The sequence below is a fragment of the Mobula hypostoma genome, chromosome 10, assembly GCF_963921235.1.
Source record: "Mobula hypostoma chromosome 10, sMobHyp1.1, whole genome shotgun sequence".
In the NCBI taxonomy this organism is placed as follows: Eukaryota; Metazoa; Chordata; class Chondrichthyes; order Myliobatiformes; family Myliobatidae; genus Mobula; species Mobula hypostoma.
Window position 1 is genome coordinate 100,977,403 of NC_086106.1, and position 18,381 is coordinate 100,995,783.

General features: G+C 38.8%; 1 protein-coding gene across 4 annotated transcripts in view; it reads left to right on the top strand.

The window, feature by feature from the left end:
• The window catches only part of tenm1 (teneurin transmembrane protein 1), a 2,340,669-nt gene that overhangs the window by 2,228,776 nt on the left and 93,512 nt on the right, over nucleotides 1-18,381 (top strand). For all 4 annotated transcript variants that reach the window (XM_063060938.1, XM_063060937.1, XM_063060940.1 and 1 more), the window contains one exon: nucleotides 9,952-10,318. In XM_063060938.1, coding sequence (XP_062917008.1) covers nucleotides 9,952-10,318 — 367 coding nt within the window. The remainder of the gene's footprint in view (nucleotides 1-9,951; nucleotides 10,319-18,381) is intronic.

An 18,381-nucleotide genomic window follows, 5' to 3' on the forward strand; every position in this document is an offset into this window, starting at 1 on the left:
ACTCAATACATAGACAAGCATGCAGACAAGGTCAAGAGGTTCAGTTGTTATTCAGTCCAAACGTCAGAATTGGAAAGAATATTGATCTAAGTGACTTTGACAGTGAAGTGATTGTTGATGCCAGAATGGGTGATTTTAGTATCTCAGAAACTGCTAATCTCCTGGGATTTTCAGGCATGACAGTCTCTGGGGTTTACAGAGAATGGTGCAAAACACAAAGAAAAACATCCAGTGTACGGCAGTTCTGTGGGTGAAAATGCCTTGTCAATGAGAGGGGTCAGATGAGATTGGCCAGACTGGTAACTATATCCTGCTTAAGCTGACAGAGAGGTGACAATAACTCAAATGACCATGTGTTACAACAGTGATGTGCAAAATAACATCTATGAATACACAACACATTGAACATTGATGTGGATTGGCTACAACACCAGAAACCAAAGAACATACACGCAGTGACCACTTTAATAGGTGCTGACTAATTGACAATCTGTTCAGGAAAATTATTTTCACATGTACCATGATACAATGAAAATGTTTTCTTGCATACTGTTATACATATCAAATCATTACACAGCACATTGAGCTAGAATAAGGTAAAACAATAACAATACAGAATAAAATGTAAAAGAAGTGTCGAGCAGGTAAATGATAAAGTGCAAGATCCTAATGAGGTAGATTGTGAGGCCAACAGTTTGTCTTATTGTACAAGAAGTCCATTCAACAGTCTGATAACAGTGGAATAGAAGTGGTATATTCTCGCAAGCTTTTGAATTTTCTGCCCAAATGGAGATGGGAAAAGAGAGAATGTCTAAGGTGGGTGGGATTTTTAATTATGCTGGCTGTTTTACTGGCAGTGAGAAGTATAGACAGAGTCCAGACAGGCAAAGCTGGTTCTTCTTGATACAGACTTGATAACAGCTGTGTCTCAGTCACGTAAAATTTCCAGCTATGGTTTTTGTTATTGGAATATGCAACATTAACCTGCTTATCAAGGTGCATATTTTTCCATATCAAGTTAGCTTTCATTGAGCTAGCGTCAGTTCCTTTGAATTTTTCAAAATTGTTGGAGTGACATTATTTATGCTTTTAGCACTAAAGGTGATAATTATAGTGATAATTGTGTTGTGGTTTCCTGATATTTGGTCCACTTAATTCAATGAAATATATTTTGCAGGCAGGGTATAACTCAACCAACTGATGCCCCTTATATATCATAGTGTTTCTAAGCCAATTTCCCTTATTAAGACAACTTCAGAATATTGAGCAGGAATGCTTCAGTTGCCCCCAACTTCTGGTGAAGAGCTCTTTGGAGATTTGTTGCTTTCATTCCATCCACAAATTATAATGCTGTGAAGTAAAATAACAATGTGATATTGTACAGTGGAGGTCAAACTTAATTGAAAGCATTCCATGTCCTAACATGCATTTTTTAGAGGGAAGAAATCATCAGAGAGGATTGGTACTAGGCCACACTATGAGCTTTGCTGAAGTTTCAAATATCACAAATCCTGTAGAGAACAAGTCAACAAGGACGTAGTTATCACTTGCTGCCAAGAGATGGCGGATAATGAGCAAGAAAGGAAACCTAGGCTTATTTCATTTTTCTAACTAAAGGAAAATTAACCCACCAATCACTAAACCATTGGCAATCAGGTATTGACTTTGAGCAAAACTTTGAAACCATCATAAAAATTATTTGATATTTCTTGGCAGAATCATTTAGGTGAAAATACCCTTCAACTGAAGAATGTTTTTTATAAGCCAGTATTAACAAGTATTCTTTAGCTTTTAAATTAGTTTATTTTGTCACATTTTCCATTTGAGTTTACCTACCTGGTAGGGTTTTGCCATCTTAGTTATTTGTTAAAATCACCTCACATACCCAATGAGCTAAATCTTCCTGAACCTCCATACCAACTAGTATGGCTCTTACCTACACTCACCTGGTCCATTTATGGAAGATTCTCTACAGAAGGGGAGGCGCTGTTAAGACAGGTGGTATAATTTTGTCTGCAATTAATTTTAATTTTTTATAGATCTCTGATCCTAATGGTTTAAAAATGAGGAATAATTTTAATATAAAGTTAAGTGAAACACATCAAAACACTTCAAGAAAACAAAACTGAGATAAAATAATTGAAAACATAGCAATTGTCTCTTTGTCTGCAAACCAAAAATACCTTGTGAAGTAAAATGGGTTTCCAATCTGAATCCATATCGAACCTGACACAGGAACAGAAGCAGTGCCTGAAGGCAATGCGGTAGAATCCCTGAAGGTTCAACCTTTGTTGCTGTACTCCACATGGATATCCGTAACTTACTACTGTTTGAATGGACCAACATTGATGGTTCCCTTCAGAACAATTCACCAAAAAAAATCACCCATTATTTCTCTGAAGTTAAATGACCACTCTCCTGCATGTTATTTAGGCACTGCAGTCATGTTCTGATGAACTACTGCAGTTACACAACCAGTTCCACTGTATTGCACTGCCCTGATGTTCTTTGCTTTTTGTTATAGTCAGCCTTTCCACACACTAATAACCCTTGATTCCAAAGTTGCAGCATCCAATTCTTCAATTCATAATCCATTCCCTTGCATTCTTTTGTGGGCCTATCATGAGTTAGTCTTCATTTTAATGTATTTCTCTCACCTTGCAATTCAAGTGACAGTAATCATCTGTTACCTGAATTCTTCAGGTCAGTTTTGTCATTTATAAAATGCCTTCACCACCTGTACCCCTACGCACTCTGCTGTAAATTTTCTGCCTGTTGGCAATGCATGAGTTGTTAATCTAAAATAGTCTCCTATCACCATCTTAATTTAAAAGCTAGACAGATTTTTTTCATCTTTTTAAAGGCTATTTTTGTACATTCAGTTCTGTTTAATATCCTTCATACTTCAATCTTTATAAATTGACTCAATTGAAAATCAACTTGATCCAGTTCATATTTTCACATTTCACAATGTATTATGTTCAAAGGTTCATTTATTATCAAAGTATGTATGCAGACGTCCTGGACATCCACTGCACCTAGTCCCATCTCTAGCCGTCTTGACTCTATCTTGCCACTGGATCCAGATGGGAATTGGAAAGAGAGAGTGAGGCTGACGCTGCGCAACTCTCCCTCACTTAAATCCAAATCACGCGCTAGTCTCGACACCATCATAATGGTGTCGAGGTCTTCATCAACGTCGATGATGGACGAACACATGTATGCAGTATACAACTCTGAGATTCTTCTTCTCCAGATAGCTGCAGATCCAAGAAAAGCCATGAAAGTCAGTTCAAAGAGAAACAGCAAACCCACCCCCTGCACAAAAAAGAACTGTAAGACCATAAGACATAGGAGCAGAATTAGGCCAACGAGCCTGCACCACCATTCCATCCTGGCTGATCCCGGATCCCACTCAACCCCATACGCCTGCCTTCTCACCATATCTTTTGTTGACCTGACAGATCAGGAAATGATCAACTTCTGCCTTAAATATACCCACGGACTTGGCCTCCACCACAGTCTGTGGCAAAGCATTCCACAGATTTACTACTCTCTGGCTAAAATGAATTGCCTCCTTTTCTCTGTTCTGATGGGTTGCCTGTCAATTTTGAGGCTATGCCCTCTAATTCTGGATACCCCCACCACAAGAAACATTCTGTACACATCTACCCTATCTAGTCCTTTCAACATTCAATGAGATCCCCCGCATTCTTCTAAATTTCAGTGAGTACAGGACCAAAGCTGCCAAACGCTTCTCATATGTTAACATCTTCATTCCCAAAATCACCCTTGTGAACCTCCTCTGGACTCTCCCAATGACAACACATCCTTTCTGAGATATGGGGTCCAAAACTGTTGACAATACTCCAAGTGTGGCCTGACTAGTTTCTTATAAAGGCTCGGCATCAGCTCCTTGCTTTTATATTTTATTCCCCTTGCAATAAATGTCAATATTGCATTTGCCTTCTTTACCACAGACTCAACCTATAAATTAACTTTCTGGGAGTCTTGATCGAGGACTCCTAAGTCCCTCTGCACTGCTGGTGCTTGAACTTTCTCCCCATTTAGATAATGATCCGCACTATTGTTCCTTTTACCAAAATGTATTATCATATATTTCCCAACGCTATATCCCATCTGCCACTTTTTTGTCCTTTCTTCCAATTTGTTTAAGTCCTGCTGCAATCGCATTGCTTTCTCAGCATTACCTACCCCTCAACCTATCTCCATATCATCCGTGAACTTTGCCACAAAGCCATCAATTCCATTATCCAAATCAATGATCATCAACCCCAAACCTCCCTGCCCCACACGAAACACAAGAACGTCAGCCCTAAATACCCCTCTCCCCACACAAAAAACTAACAAAAACATCGACCCCCCCAAAACCCCTCTGCCCCCACACAAATTTCCACAGGAACATCAACTCCCATTCTGTAGGCAATTATTTATCCACACATGCAAAATAAAATTACGAATTTAAATTGATGTAAGTGGATCTGCAGATGATTCAGGGTACCATCAGTATTAAGCATGTGCCAAAATAACCAACTATATCATGAAAGTCAAAATTAGGTGATAACCAATCTTGAGTTATAAAATCTGATGGTCAGAATAATTAGATTGAAATGAATGGAATAAAGTTTCCCTTAATGTAGGATATTATCTATGATGCTAATTCAGAATATTCAGTGAATAAATGGTGCAAAGGCAGCTGTACTGGAACCACATGAATGTAATCAGATTTGGGTAAACAAGCTGATTTGAATCACTAAACAGTCTGTGCTCCAAATAAGATCTATAATCTGGTTAATTTGATCAGGATTGATTACTGTCTCTCACTCTGGCCAGCAGTCCATTTTCAGTTTCTGTAACATGAAACAATTTTTGAAATTGAATGCTTATTGCCTTTAAATTACATTCACTTTCTGCTTTCTTATTCATTTAGAAACCAACTATCACATTCATTCCAAGCTGTATTATGTGCATTGCAGTTATTCTTATAAATTTAAACGTCTAGGCTCATGCAAAACTTCTGTTGTTGAGCTGGTAAATCAGTTTACATTGGGATACCTCTTCCAATCATGTGTACTGAAAGAGTTGATGTTATCTGAAAGACTTAAAAGCACAAGTCTGTCCCTTGAGTCTGTTTTGTCTTTTAATTTCATTTATCTACCTTTGTTCCATATTTTAATACATATAGTTGAACAATAATCCACCAATTTCAGACTTCAAAATAACCCAGTGTTACTGTTGTCTCCAAAGTTGATTACAAACACCTGCTACTATTTACCCACACAATTATTCCCTAATCATTCTTAAAGGGTCAACCCTTATTTTTAGTCTTTACCCTGACATCCTAGACTCCCACCAGTCTCCCCCTCAATTTTATCTTTTCGCTTTTAGTATCTTGAAAATTGATCAACTCATCCTTTAATCTTCTCAATTCCATAAAATGCAACCAGTATTTGTGAAATCCCTTTTATAACAAATACTTGTAATCCAGGTAAATCCATCCTGCACTTTAGCCAAGGCCAATATACCCTTCCTATTGGTCAGAACTTTTAATGATATGCAAATATAGTATCAAAGACTGAAACATTATTTGTTTTCCCTTATATTCAAGCCCAGCAGATATGTAGAAGGCAGCATTCTATTTGCCTTTTCAACTCTTTTCTTATTTGTGTTATTCTAGAGTCTGTATTCTTGAACTTCTGTCTCTCTTTGAACCACAGAAGTCTCTCTCTTTATACCATTTGGAAATTATTACCTCCAAAGTATTGGTGACCCAATTTTTGCTTATATTGAATTGCCACAAAAAGACCCCATTAGTAAATCTAATAATATTTCTGTTATTTCATTTCCCTATTCATATTGCTTACAAAGTTTTTTATCTCTCTTTTTCATCAGCACATTATATCCTCAAAAAACAATGAATATTTGAAACCACAAACAGATCACTGTGGAGCACAATTAATAGCATTTTGTCATTAAGGATCATGACTATTATGTCAATCATTAAGCTGGAAAATAGATACACCCCATTTGACATTACCCTATGTGCAAATTAGTATTTTAGTCATTGGTTCACCATTGTGCGCTTCAGCAGTAATGGACAACATAATTTCCTACACAGGCTGTAGGAAACAAAGAAAGGAAAATATGCTGTCCATTACTGATATTGTGTCTATGTAATTAGTACAGCAGTGATTGTGGTGGGGAAAGATTGTCATCATATGAAAGCTCACTTGTGATCTATAGGGTGGGATAGGAGATACTCAGTTCTCAGGCATGAGCATCAGGCGAATAGAACCAGAAGCAATCAAAACTATTGATGCTGTGGTGATCAGAGAATAAATCTTGATGGTCAGGTAGTAAAGGGGAGGGAATGATTCCATCGGGTGGGAAGAGGGCAAAGGGAAACAGATACATTTCTTGAGATCCTAGTCAGGGTAGTGTATTAAAATCTAGTTGTTCCAGGAGTAACAAATTATGGCATTCCTTGAAGCAACATGGACTAATTTATCCATGATATCCCAAAAGGAGATGTACGCATGTTCGCATGTCTTGTACCAGGAAGTTCATGGTCAATTTATTGAAAAATGGAAATGGTCATTAGTGCATTTCATTCTGAGAAAAGTCCATTGTCAATTGTAGCACAGAAATAAACAAAACCATGTTATGAAATTTGTAAGTATCCCTACTTCCTCTTCCACTCAGCTAGTATCCTAACCAGGTAATAATTTTTCTTTGATTCATCTAGTTTCAACATTTGCAGAGTCTGTTATGATATTTTTTTTTGAAAATGTCTCCAAGAAATTTGTGTAAATAACATAAATATTCATTTCTCTACCCATTAAATTAATCATTCTTCAATTCAAATCAAACTGCAATGTACCTTCCCCAAATCCAGACAGGCTTTTGTAAATTGTTGACATTTTTCAGGGTGTTCAATCACTCTGTTAATAACTATAGACTTTAATCATTTTTAACAGCAGATGTTCAGCTAATTGATTTGAATAATCAAAGATTTTCTCCATCAACCTTGTTAAGTTGGCAGACTGAACGAATGGTTCTTGGATTGACAAAATATGGAAAAATTGTAGATAGTAGAAATACAAGGCTCTCATCCATTCCTTTTACAATATTAGGAGAGAACAATTCTATCCTGGTAATTTACAGAGTTGCTTTCTTCAAAACTGTTATTTTGTTAATTCATTATGGATATGTGTATAAATAGTATCAGAAATATACTTAAGACAAGGTTGGATATATTTTTGCATAGTAGGGGAATTAAGAGTTATGGGGAAAAGGCAGGTGGGTGGAGATGAGTCCATGGCCAGATCAGCCATGATCTTATTGAATGGTGGAGCAGGCTCAACGGGCCAGATGGCCGACTCCTGCTCCTACTTCTTATGTTCTTATGTCATGCTATCCTCTTCATATATATATATTAATGTTACATAATTATTCAATACATGCACCATTTCCATACTTTCATTTGCAGTCTTGCCAGTATTTTAAGATGTCCATTTTACTCCTGATCATTACAAAATAAATTCCAAACATTGAGCTGATTTAAATACACCTTTTAATACTTGGGATCATTGAACACTTTTCCGTCTGATAATCTGCTGCCGCACTTTTTCTCTCTGCTGATCACCAGGACCTACAGTAGTGTTTACAATTTTTCATGGTTTTAATGTAGTCCTTACCACTTCACATATTCATGACTGTTTTAAGTTTGGAGAAATAGTCTAGTTTCATTAAACTGCTGCTGCATCACATCAAGAATCATTTTCGAGAACCACCCATGCAAATCTTAAAACCTTGACATTTGCTTCCCCAGTCATGACCAATTCTGTAATACTCATCCTACTTTTCAAATATGAAATGTAATTCAACTATTTAAAGAACATTTCATTTGCCAATGTTCGGTAAATAAGAATTAGACAGTAACATTGGCCAGCCTACCTGAACCTAGAATCTGAATAGTTTGAATTTAACTATGTTATGATTGATTTAAGATAAATGATTGCACATTTCAGACTGTTAATGAAAAGTGGCTCTTTGATCATAACTAAATTAGATACAGTCCTGCCTCTTTGTTGGAGAGGGCATAATGCTGCAAAACAAAATCCTGAAAGTGGTTAGAAGGATCAGAATGCTAGGTAACTCTGCTACATGTAATCATTAAAAAGGAGAAAGTATTAAATGTATTAGCAGGCTTAAAGATAGATAAACAACCAGGGTTTGATGAGATGTATCCCAAGCTGTTATGGGAGGCAAGGGAGGAGACTGCTGGAGCCTTGACATTGATTATGAAATCATCTCTGGCCACAAGTAACATCCTAGATGATTGGAGAACAGCAAATGTGGTACCTTTACCCACAAAAGCCATGTAATTACAAGGCCTTCAGTCAAACATCAATGGCAGGGAAGTTGCTGCAAAATACTCTAAGGGTCAAGATTGCTCTACATTTGGAAACACTGGGATTAATCAAAGTTATTCAGCATGTTTTTATTAGGGTGAGGTCCTATCTGACTAATTTTTCCAAGAGGTAGCAGAATCTATTACGAAGGCAAAGTGGTTGTTGTCATCTCCATGGCCTGATAACAAAGGTGACTGGTCCAAGTGGTTAAAAATCTACGTGATAGGACAAGTTGTCTTAATGGATAAAAAATTGGCCTTATAATAAGAAGCAGAAGATTATGTTGACGTGTTTGCTATGATATTGGAAGTTGATGACTAGAGGTGTACCAAAAAGATCTGAGGCCCTCTGTTGGTCAGGGTCAACCATGAATGATCTGGCCCAAGAAAATATTGAGGAACAGAGGGATTACAGTATGCAAGTCCAAGAATCCCTGAAAGTGGTAGCACAGGCAAGCATGGTCTTGAAGAAGACATAAGAATACTTGCTTTACTTCAGAAAGTGATAGAATAGAATAACTAGGAGGTTAATATGTGATTTTTGTTAGGCCATGGCCAGAGTACTGTATTCACTTTTGGTCTACACTCTATAGGAAGCATGAGATTGCATGAGAAAGAATGCAGAGAAGATTCTATGGGATTTTGCCTGGAGTAAAACATCTCAGTTAATAGGAAAAATTAGGTGCATTAATTCAGGTTTAGTTCTTCTAGAGCAGAAAAGGCTGGGGAGAGGTTATAGATAGACTAGATACTTGTAGTAAGAATAATTTCCTTGGTAATGGGGAATGTGACTGCAAGCTTTAAGATTAAGACAAGGAGAATGAGGATAAGACAACATTTAAGGCAAAAGTCTTCGACCGCAGAGAGTAATTGGAATAGAAAATAATTGTGGATGATGAAAGCCAGTACTCTAACAACCTTGAAAATGAATATAGTGGAGCACTTCAATTGCCGTCTCTAATCAATTACGAACCAAATGCTGGTAAATTGGATTAGTGTCAACTTGATAGTTGGCATGAACGACGAGGGTTGAAGGTCCTACTTCTGTGCTGTATGAATCTATAACACTGTAAATTTAGTGCAGAAATTCAAAATGATTCAGTCACCCCCTACTATAATTTATCTTGAACTGAAAACACCAGATTAAACTTCTGTAACCTTCTCAGTATGCTTGTCTAATACGTTCTATAATAATACATTCTACCACTAGGGCCTATACATAACTCTGGCTACAAATTCAAATCATTTTCAGTTCATTGTGTCCTTCTTACTATGACACATCTGCTCTTATTTTTGAATTGTTAATCCTTATTTATTGTCTATTCCCCAACCTATACTTTTGTGAAGATCCTAAAATCTGAAACATTTAGACCTCTATTTAAAATGAAATATAATCCAACAATTAAATGATTTGATTCAAAATCTACCATTTACCATTGCTAAATAAATAAGAAATTGAACAGTACAGCTAGTGATTGCAATAGTTCATTAATAGAATAAATTATTGCACTTTATAGGTGCGCCTCGAATGGCCAACTGACCTGGCAGTCAATCCAATCGATAATTCCCTCTACGTGCTTGACAACAACATTGTGCTACAGGTTTTAGAAACTAGTCGTGTACGAATCATTGCGGGCCGGCCTATCCACTGCCAGGTACCAGGCATCAACCATTACCTCCTGAGCAAGATGGCCATTCACTCCACTCTGGAGTCAGCCAGAGCCATTGCTGTTTCTCACAGTGGGGTACTGTTCATAGCGGAGACAGACGAGAGGAAGATCAATCGGATACAGCAGGTGACTACCAATGGGGAGATCTTCATTTTTGCTGGCACGTCTACGGAATGTGACTGCAAGATTGACCCCAACTGCAACTGCTTCTCAGGTAATGATTGATTTAGTTATGTTGTGGAGAAAATAACTGGAAAATCCAAGAATAATACACACACTTATATTTACTGGGTGTCGGGTTCAAAAGGTTCATGTTGGTAATGAAGCCCATGAGTCACATTATTTTCAGTCATAATTTAATTGACTGAAAAGGGTTTTCCATTTGACTGAGTATGGCTGTCAGAATGTTCAAATTGGAGAATGGATTGCCCAGTAATTTTAACAATTGAAAGCTAAACTACACAATTCCAAAAATGTTTAAGTGACATATTGGAAATATACCTTGGCATTTTATCCATCCAACATGTCAAAATTAGGAAGATCCTTAGGTTTAGTCTAGAATGTATTATGAAAGTTGTCTGCTTACACAATTTGTTGTACCAGTTGAGGTTATGATTGCATTTTTAAATATTATTAAAGAGTTTATTGTTGCACAAAATGAAGTTCACAGTCTGACACCAATTCCGATGGCAGGAGCATTATTTCAAATATCTCTCATTACTGTATGCTTCGATATTTAACTGAGGACAGAAGAGAGTGGAACTGAAACAGACATTTGTGATTGTCACTCACGGATCTCATTGTTTTTACTTCCTAGTATTGCTGCAATCATTTTTGAGTCAATTGGATCACATACTGAGCACAAACTCTGAAAGCTGTTTATGAACTTTCTTTCATGAACTTAAAAATCTGAAAGAATTTTATGAATCTGGAGCAGGAGCAAGGCAATTGTCCTTTCATGTTTACTCCACCATTTTATAAGATCATGGCTGAACTCATTGTTTAAATTGAAGTTCAAGTTTATTGTCATCTGACTCTACGTATATATGACCAAATGAAACAATATACCTCCAGACCACAGTGCACCCACAAAACAAGCAGTACTGTGCAAAATTCTTAGGCACATGCAGTATATATACTGTAGGTAGGATGCCTAAGATCTTTGTACAGTACTACACTTGTCAAGGTGGAGCGGAGAGCGAGTTTATAAATCTGGCGGGAGCCAAGGATGTTGGGAATGTGGAGGGTGGAGTGCCACGGGAGGGGTATGGGTCAGGTGGCAGAGTAGGAGTGCCAGGTGCAGGGTGTAGTGTGGGTCTAGGTGCCCCCATCCCTGAGACACCAGGCAAAGTCATTTGTTTCCAAACAATTGGTTTATTGATCATTACAGAATATCTCACTGGTGCTTCCCGCCCCCTGCTCTCTCCGTTCCCCTTTTCCCAACTGTGATTCCCCTCTCCCTGTCCCTTTCTCACTCTTTGTCCATATTAGAAACCCAAACCAGAATCAGGTTTATCATTGCTCACATATGTCATAAAATTTGATTTTATTTTTATTTCACAGCAGCTGTCCTGTGTAATGCATAAAATGACTACAGTACCGTGCAAAAGTCTTAAACACACTAGCTTATATATATGTGCCTAAGACTTTTGTACACTATTCTATATCACACACATCACATCAACCAAAAATATATGATAAATAAGTGCAGCACAGGTAAACAGTAAACAGCACTGTAAACGGCTGGCTATCATAGTAACGAGACCTCAGTGGTAGCAGGGTATTCATTACATTCAGCTGCATACAAAATACATAATGAATTCAGCTTCTGCTGACCTGTGATGACGATTATTGCGAAATTTCATGACTCTGAGAGAGAAACATTCACCTCAGCTTTGTCTTAAGCAAGCAACACCTGATTTTAGTCCGAGGTCGAAATAAGAATCAGTCTTGGATGCCGTCAGAAGTATAATGGTTAACAATGCACAGATGATAATATTCCTATTCATAGGTATCAAATAGTCAACCAAGCACTAACAGCATATGCTTGGTAAAAAGCTTTCCATGATCAATGGGCACTTTGAAATAGCGAGGCAATAAAATTAGCTTCTGTAGACACATTTGCGATTATATAATGTACCAAATTAATTCCCATAAAAAGTCCAATGCACAAGTAGCCTTCATATTTTGAGAGCACTGACGTTTGCATGACTAATGCCTGTTGGAAGTTTTGCATTTTTGGCAGATTGTGCGGCAGTTTGGACCTGTCGTGTTCCAGGACCTCCGAACTCCAGTCTCCGCCCTCTTACTGTTGCACTCATTCAACATTGTTACTTGAAGGGATCGTCAGGCAGTGAGGTGTTGGCACCGCTAGGCCTTGCTTTTTTCCGCAATTTGCTAAAGTTATCCACAGTGTGTAACATCTACAAGGAATGGTGTGCCAAATGTTATGTTTTTGTCTTCATTTTGACACCTAAGTGCAAACTAGTTGAGCCCAAAATCAAGCAGCATGAATGTGAAGAAGAAGAGTGCAAGCAGAACAGGACAAGCTGATATGGAAATTACTACTTTTACCCAGTATACTAGGGAGCCATTCTCCTCCCCATGTCTCTGTAATGTGTAAGTCATCACTCTGGATATAATAGACAGGATAGACAAAGGAGAGTCAGCAGGTTTTTTTTCTCTTGGATTCTAAGAAGCCCCTTGACAAAGCGCCACACATGAAGTTGCTAGACAAAGAGCCCATGGTATTATAGGAAATATACTAGCATGGATAGAAGACTGTCTGACTGGCAGAAGGCAAAGAGTGGGAATAAAGTGGGCCTTTTCTGGATGGCTACTTGTAACTAGTGGTGTTCTACAGGGGTCAGTGTTGGGCCTGCTACTTTTCACATTTTATGTTAATAATCCAGATAACAGAATTGATGGCTTTGTGGCCAAGTTCTCAAATGATACAAAGATAGGTGGAGGTGCACTTAGTCTTGAGGAAACAGTGAACCTGCAGAAGTTTGCAAAAGGGCAGTCTGGTAGGGAAGTGGTTAGCACGGCGCTTTACCGTACCAACAGTCTGGGTTCAATCCCTGCTACTCACTGTAAGGAGGTTGTATGTTCTCCCCCTGATCATAGGGGTTTCCTCCGGGTGCCCTGGTTTCCTTCCACAGTCCAAAGACATATTGGTTGATAAAGTTATTGGTCATTGTAAATTGTCCCATGATTAGGTTAGGGTTAAATTAGGGACCTATTCTGCACCGTATTTCAATAATTAAATAAATTGGACAGATTAGGTGAACAGCCAAAGATGTGACAGATGGAATACAATTTAGGAAAGTGTCATGAACTCGTACGGTCATGCACTTTGAAAGAAAGAATAAAAGCATAGACTAAACAGGGAGTGAATTCAGAAATCAAGTTACAAAGGGACTAGGGAGTGCTAGTGCAGGATTCCCTGAAGATTATTTTGTAGGTTGAATCAATAGCAGGGAAGGCAAATGCAATATTGCCATTCATTTTGAGAGGACTTAAACACAGAAGCAAGGATGTAATGCTAAGGCTTTATAAGGTATTGGTCAGACCACATTTAGAGTATCGTGCAACATACATCAAAGTTGCTGGTGAATGCAGCAGGCCAAGCAGGCATTTATAGGAAGAGGTGCAGTCGACGTTTCAGGCCGAGACCCTTCGTCAGGACTGTCTCGGCCTGAAACGTCGACTGCACCTCTTCCTATAGATGCTGCTTGAATTTCCAGCATCTGCTTGTATGTTGCTTGAATTTCCAGCATCTGCAGAATTCCTGTTGTTTAGAGTATCGTGAGAGTTTTAGTCCAATATCGTAGAAAGCATGTGTTGGCATTGGAGATGGTCTAGAGATGGTTTGAGAATGATTATGGGAATGAAAGAGTTAACATATAAGGAGCTGTTGGCCTGTACTTGCTGGAGTTTAGAAGAATAAGGTGTGAACTGATTGAAACCTACTGAATATTGAAAGGCCTAGATAGAGTGGACTTGGAGAAGATGTTTCCAATAGTTGGAGAAAGGCCACAGCCCTAGAAGAGAGATGAGGAAGAATTTCTTCAGCCAGAGAGTGATGAATCTGTGGAATTCATTGCCACAGATGGTTGTGGAGGCCATGTCATTGGGGAAATTTGAAGAGTAAAAGTGTTAAAGGTAATGAGGAGAAAACAGGAAAATGCGGTTGAGAGCAAAAATAAATCAGCCATGATTAAATGATGGAGCAAACTCATTGGGCGATTGGCCTTATTCTTCTCCTATGGCTTATGTTCTTTTCAATGTTAACACCAAAACCTGCACTGGCAGAACGAGATCGCAAACGTTCTCGTCGAATTTGATTTCTATAGAGCCATTCCTGTGGGCTGTCATTTTTGCAACCCTGTTACTATATTTGGAGGAATGAACATAGAACATAGAACATACAATAGCACAGCACAGTACAGGCCCTTTGGCCCACAATGTTGTGCCGACCCTCAAACCCTGCCTTCTATATAAGCCCCCACCTTAAATTCCTCCATATACCTGTCTAGTAGTCTCTTAAACTTCACTAATGTATCTGCCTCCACCACTGACACAGGCAGTGCATTCCACGCACCAACCACTCTCTGAGTAAAAAAACCTTCCTCTAATATCCCCCTTGAACTTCCCACTCCTTACCTTAAAGCCATGTCCTCTTGTATTGAGCAGTGGTGCCCTGGGGAAGAGGCACTGGCTGTCCACTCTATCTATTCCTCTTATTATCTTGTACACCTCTATCATGTCTCCTCTCATCCTCCTTCTCTCCAAAGAATAAAACCCTAGCTCCCTTAATCTCTGATCATAATGCATACTCTCTAAAACAGGCAGCATTCTGGTAAATCTCCTCTGTACCCTTTCCAGTGCTTCCACATTCTTGCCGTTGCAGACCTGCTGTTACATCCTGCAAGTTTTTTTAAACACAGAAATAATAGATGTTGACTTAGTTTCTATGACCACAACTCACTGCAGCACTAAGGTATTCAGCCATTGATCGATGATATCTTGGTTCTGTAGCAGATGCTAGGAAACCAAGTTTCACAACACACAGCTGGACCTCCAACTGCACAAATAGTAGGGCCCACCCTTTCCATGCAGGCAATGCACAGTCTCCGAGCACTGTACAAGAGCTTATAGAAGTCTGATGACATACTCCTCCATACACCTGGAATTGCATACATTCTGTCTCTTTGCTCTGCCAATTTATTAAACATTTCATTATGGGTATCCATCTGCCTTTTTCAGTAAACTGCATTCTGACAGTCTGAGACATCTGCAATAACACTTGAGAGAGAACTGTAGTCAAGGGCGCTGGCACCCAAACAACTACCTCCTATTCCCTGGATATATTGCTTTCTCACAAAGTGCCTCACTGTATGTTACCCTCTTCTCAATTATGCCGAGTATCATTATTTTAGCTAGTGACTGCAAGCATTATGTTAATGATGTGCTTTCCCTTTCTACCATATTTTGCTTCTTCTGCTCATTTATTGGCTATTTGAAAGATACAAGCTTTAGGTTTTGATGAAAAGAGTTGGGGTAGTCTAAGGTACGTACCGAAATCATCTGCAGGCTGTAAACCATATCAACAAATATTTCAAGTATGGTAAGCAATCTCCACTCCATGGAAGTTAAGGTGATGTAGCAGCCCTTGTCCTCACCTAGTTAGCCCTTGTTGCCTCCAATTATATGCCCTATTGTCATGGACAAAAGAAGCATTTGTGTTAATGGATGTCTCACAGTGACTGTATTGTACTGGCTATAGTCAGTGGTTCTGAAAGAGCCCAGCATTCGCTTGCAGACCTGCAGAGTGACAGATGCCAATGCTTCATTCAATATTCTAATAATAGACTCCACTTGGAATTAAACTGTCGATCTTTGTTTTTGCAAATTCTATATCTGCCAGCTCTGTCAGTCCCCAACCAGTAGAATGGGAAGACCCAGCATGGAGATTCAGAGGGAAAAGTTTGCATATAATAATGCCTAAAATTATATATTTAATTAAATATTACATTTGTAAATTAATTAATTACTAATCAAAAATATTCTTCTCAAATTGTTTTCATTTTTTAAATGATTTCTAACTTCCTGAATATATTTCTGAATAAAGTCTTAAAATAAATCTTCCTGCTTTGACAAAAGTCGAAGCTCCTGTCAGGTCTTAGCAGATGACCACTTGGGCCTATTGGTCACTGAGTTGATAAGTCTCATCACACGCCCTTTGTATATATGGCCATAGCTGGCTCAGATAAGTGATGGTTGGTGCAGGCAGGAGGTAGCAAGGTCCAGTATCAGGCCAAAACCAGTTCGCCTTGTCTAAAAGGTGATATGTATCAACTGTGAGATACAGGAGTAGAATAAGCAGCAATGACAAGTGTAACAGGATGAACTAGCATTATTCAACTGAAATACTTGGCAAATTACTTCTAGTACTGAACATTACACTTAAGGATAGCTACAAAATGGTGTCCTTGTTAACATTGCCTACACTCCACTAATTTATAGTGTGTGCTATAGTAGGGTATCCTGGTCTATGTGGGATCCATACATTTATCCTATGTCGCACTTCCACAAGGATCTTCAAAAGCTCTGGAGGATGTGAAGGAAAGATGTAGAGGTTTTCAAGAGGGTGAGGAAGAGGTTTGCTAGTGTTACATACCCCGTAACTTGGTTACCAAACCAGCAGAAATGGACCACTAGTTGGAGTCTGGATTACTAGAAACTAATAAAGTTTTATTAAGGAAATAAGTAACACAGTACTCTAATCGTAAGGATATAAATGCAACAGGTTAGCAATAATAAAACACACATGTACACAGAACTAGGGTAATAGGAATCAACCAAGCTCTATCACAGTCTAGGGGTAAAATGATCAGTCTTAAGTGACACAGAGTTCAGTTCAGCTTAGTGCAGTTCGCAGTAATCGCTGTTGTGCCATTGGAGAGAGAGAAAGAGAGAGAGAGAGATGCAAATTTTGATTCAAGCAAACCTTTGATGTTCTTCGCAGTTGGTTTTCGGGCGGACCCTTTTATGTCTTCTATCCAGCTGTGGTCACTGACTGTGACCCCTCCGTTCCGGATACGACCATTCTTCCGTGGTAAACCCGGCACCCAGGCAAGGGCAGACACACACACCAGGTTCCCGCCGATCGTACCTTTTCACCCTGTGAGTCTATGGTCAGTTCCCTCAGAACAGACCTCCAAACTCCTACCAACTTGTGGGGGCACACCGCTCTTCCAGGGTCTCGTTATTTCGTGGTGTGTGTCGTGCCTTAACGAATCTGTTCTTTTTATCCCCCTGCTGGGGTATCGCCTGTTCATCAAACTTCAAACAGTTCAGGTTCAAAGCAACCGGTCTGTCAATATTCTGAATTGTGTTTCTTTTCCGTTATCTCTCTCTTCTCTCTCATTAACATTTTGAACATTTCTCCATTTGTCTCCCTTATCTCTTTCTCATTAGCATCAACCTTCCGATAACTTGGTTTTTCGTCACACTAGGTTGCTGCTTGGATTCAAAGATGTGTGCTATGAGGAAAGGTTGAACAAGGTTGTGTTGTCTTCTCTGGAGTAATGAAGATCGAGGGGAGACTGGATAGTTTATAAGATTATGAGAGGCATAGATAGAATACATTGACAGAAGTAGCAAATATAATAGAGGTGTTTAAGAGTATCTTACATGACTATTCAGAGAAGGGAGTAATATAGACATTGTGCAGGCAGCAGGGACTAGTTTTGTTAAACATTAAATTACTAGTTTGATTAGTTCATCACAACAACATGGGCTGAAGAGCTTGTTACGATCTTGTACTCTTTATCTTAAGGTTGAGTTGTTGAGTCTGTTCCGCCACATGCTATCCCGTTCTTCAATGTTACCCAATTAGAACAATTCACACAGTGCCTCTTGGTACCAGCCCCCACAGTGCACAGGATTTATGTAATGCAAGCCAGCTTGAAGTGGAGTTAACCGCTCAGAATATTGGGCAAACTGCTGAGGCAATGAATTCATGAACAACATGAGTGGCAGAATTGGAAAGATGCCTGGATTGAAATTAGTGGAGAGGGGTTAATCATCTGAGTTTAATTTTGAAGAAATTATCCCCCTAAATGTATTAATGACACAGATTAAACAAATGATTTTTAGATCGACCGTAATTCATTCAAGCTGTCCTCAATGTGGGATAGGAAGAAGCTTGATTTTCCTGAGTACCACTTCATATAAAAAGAGATATTTGATGGGCTTTGCCTAGCAATGCAA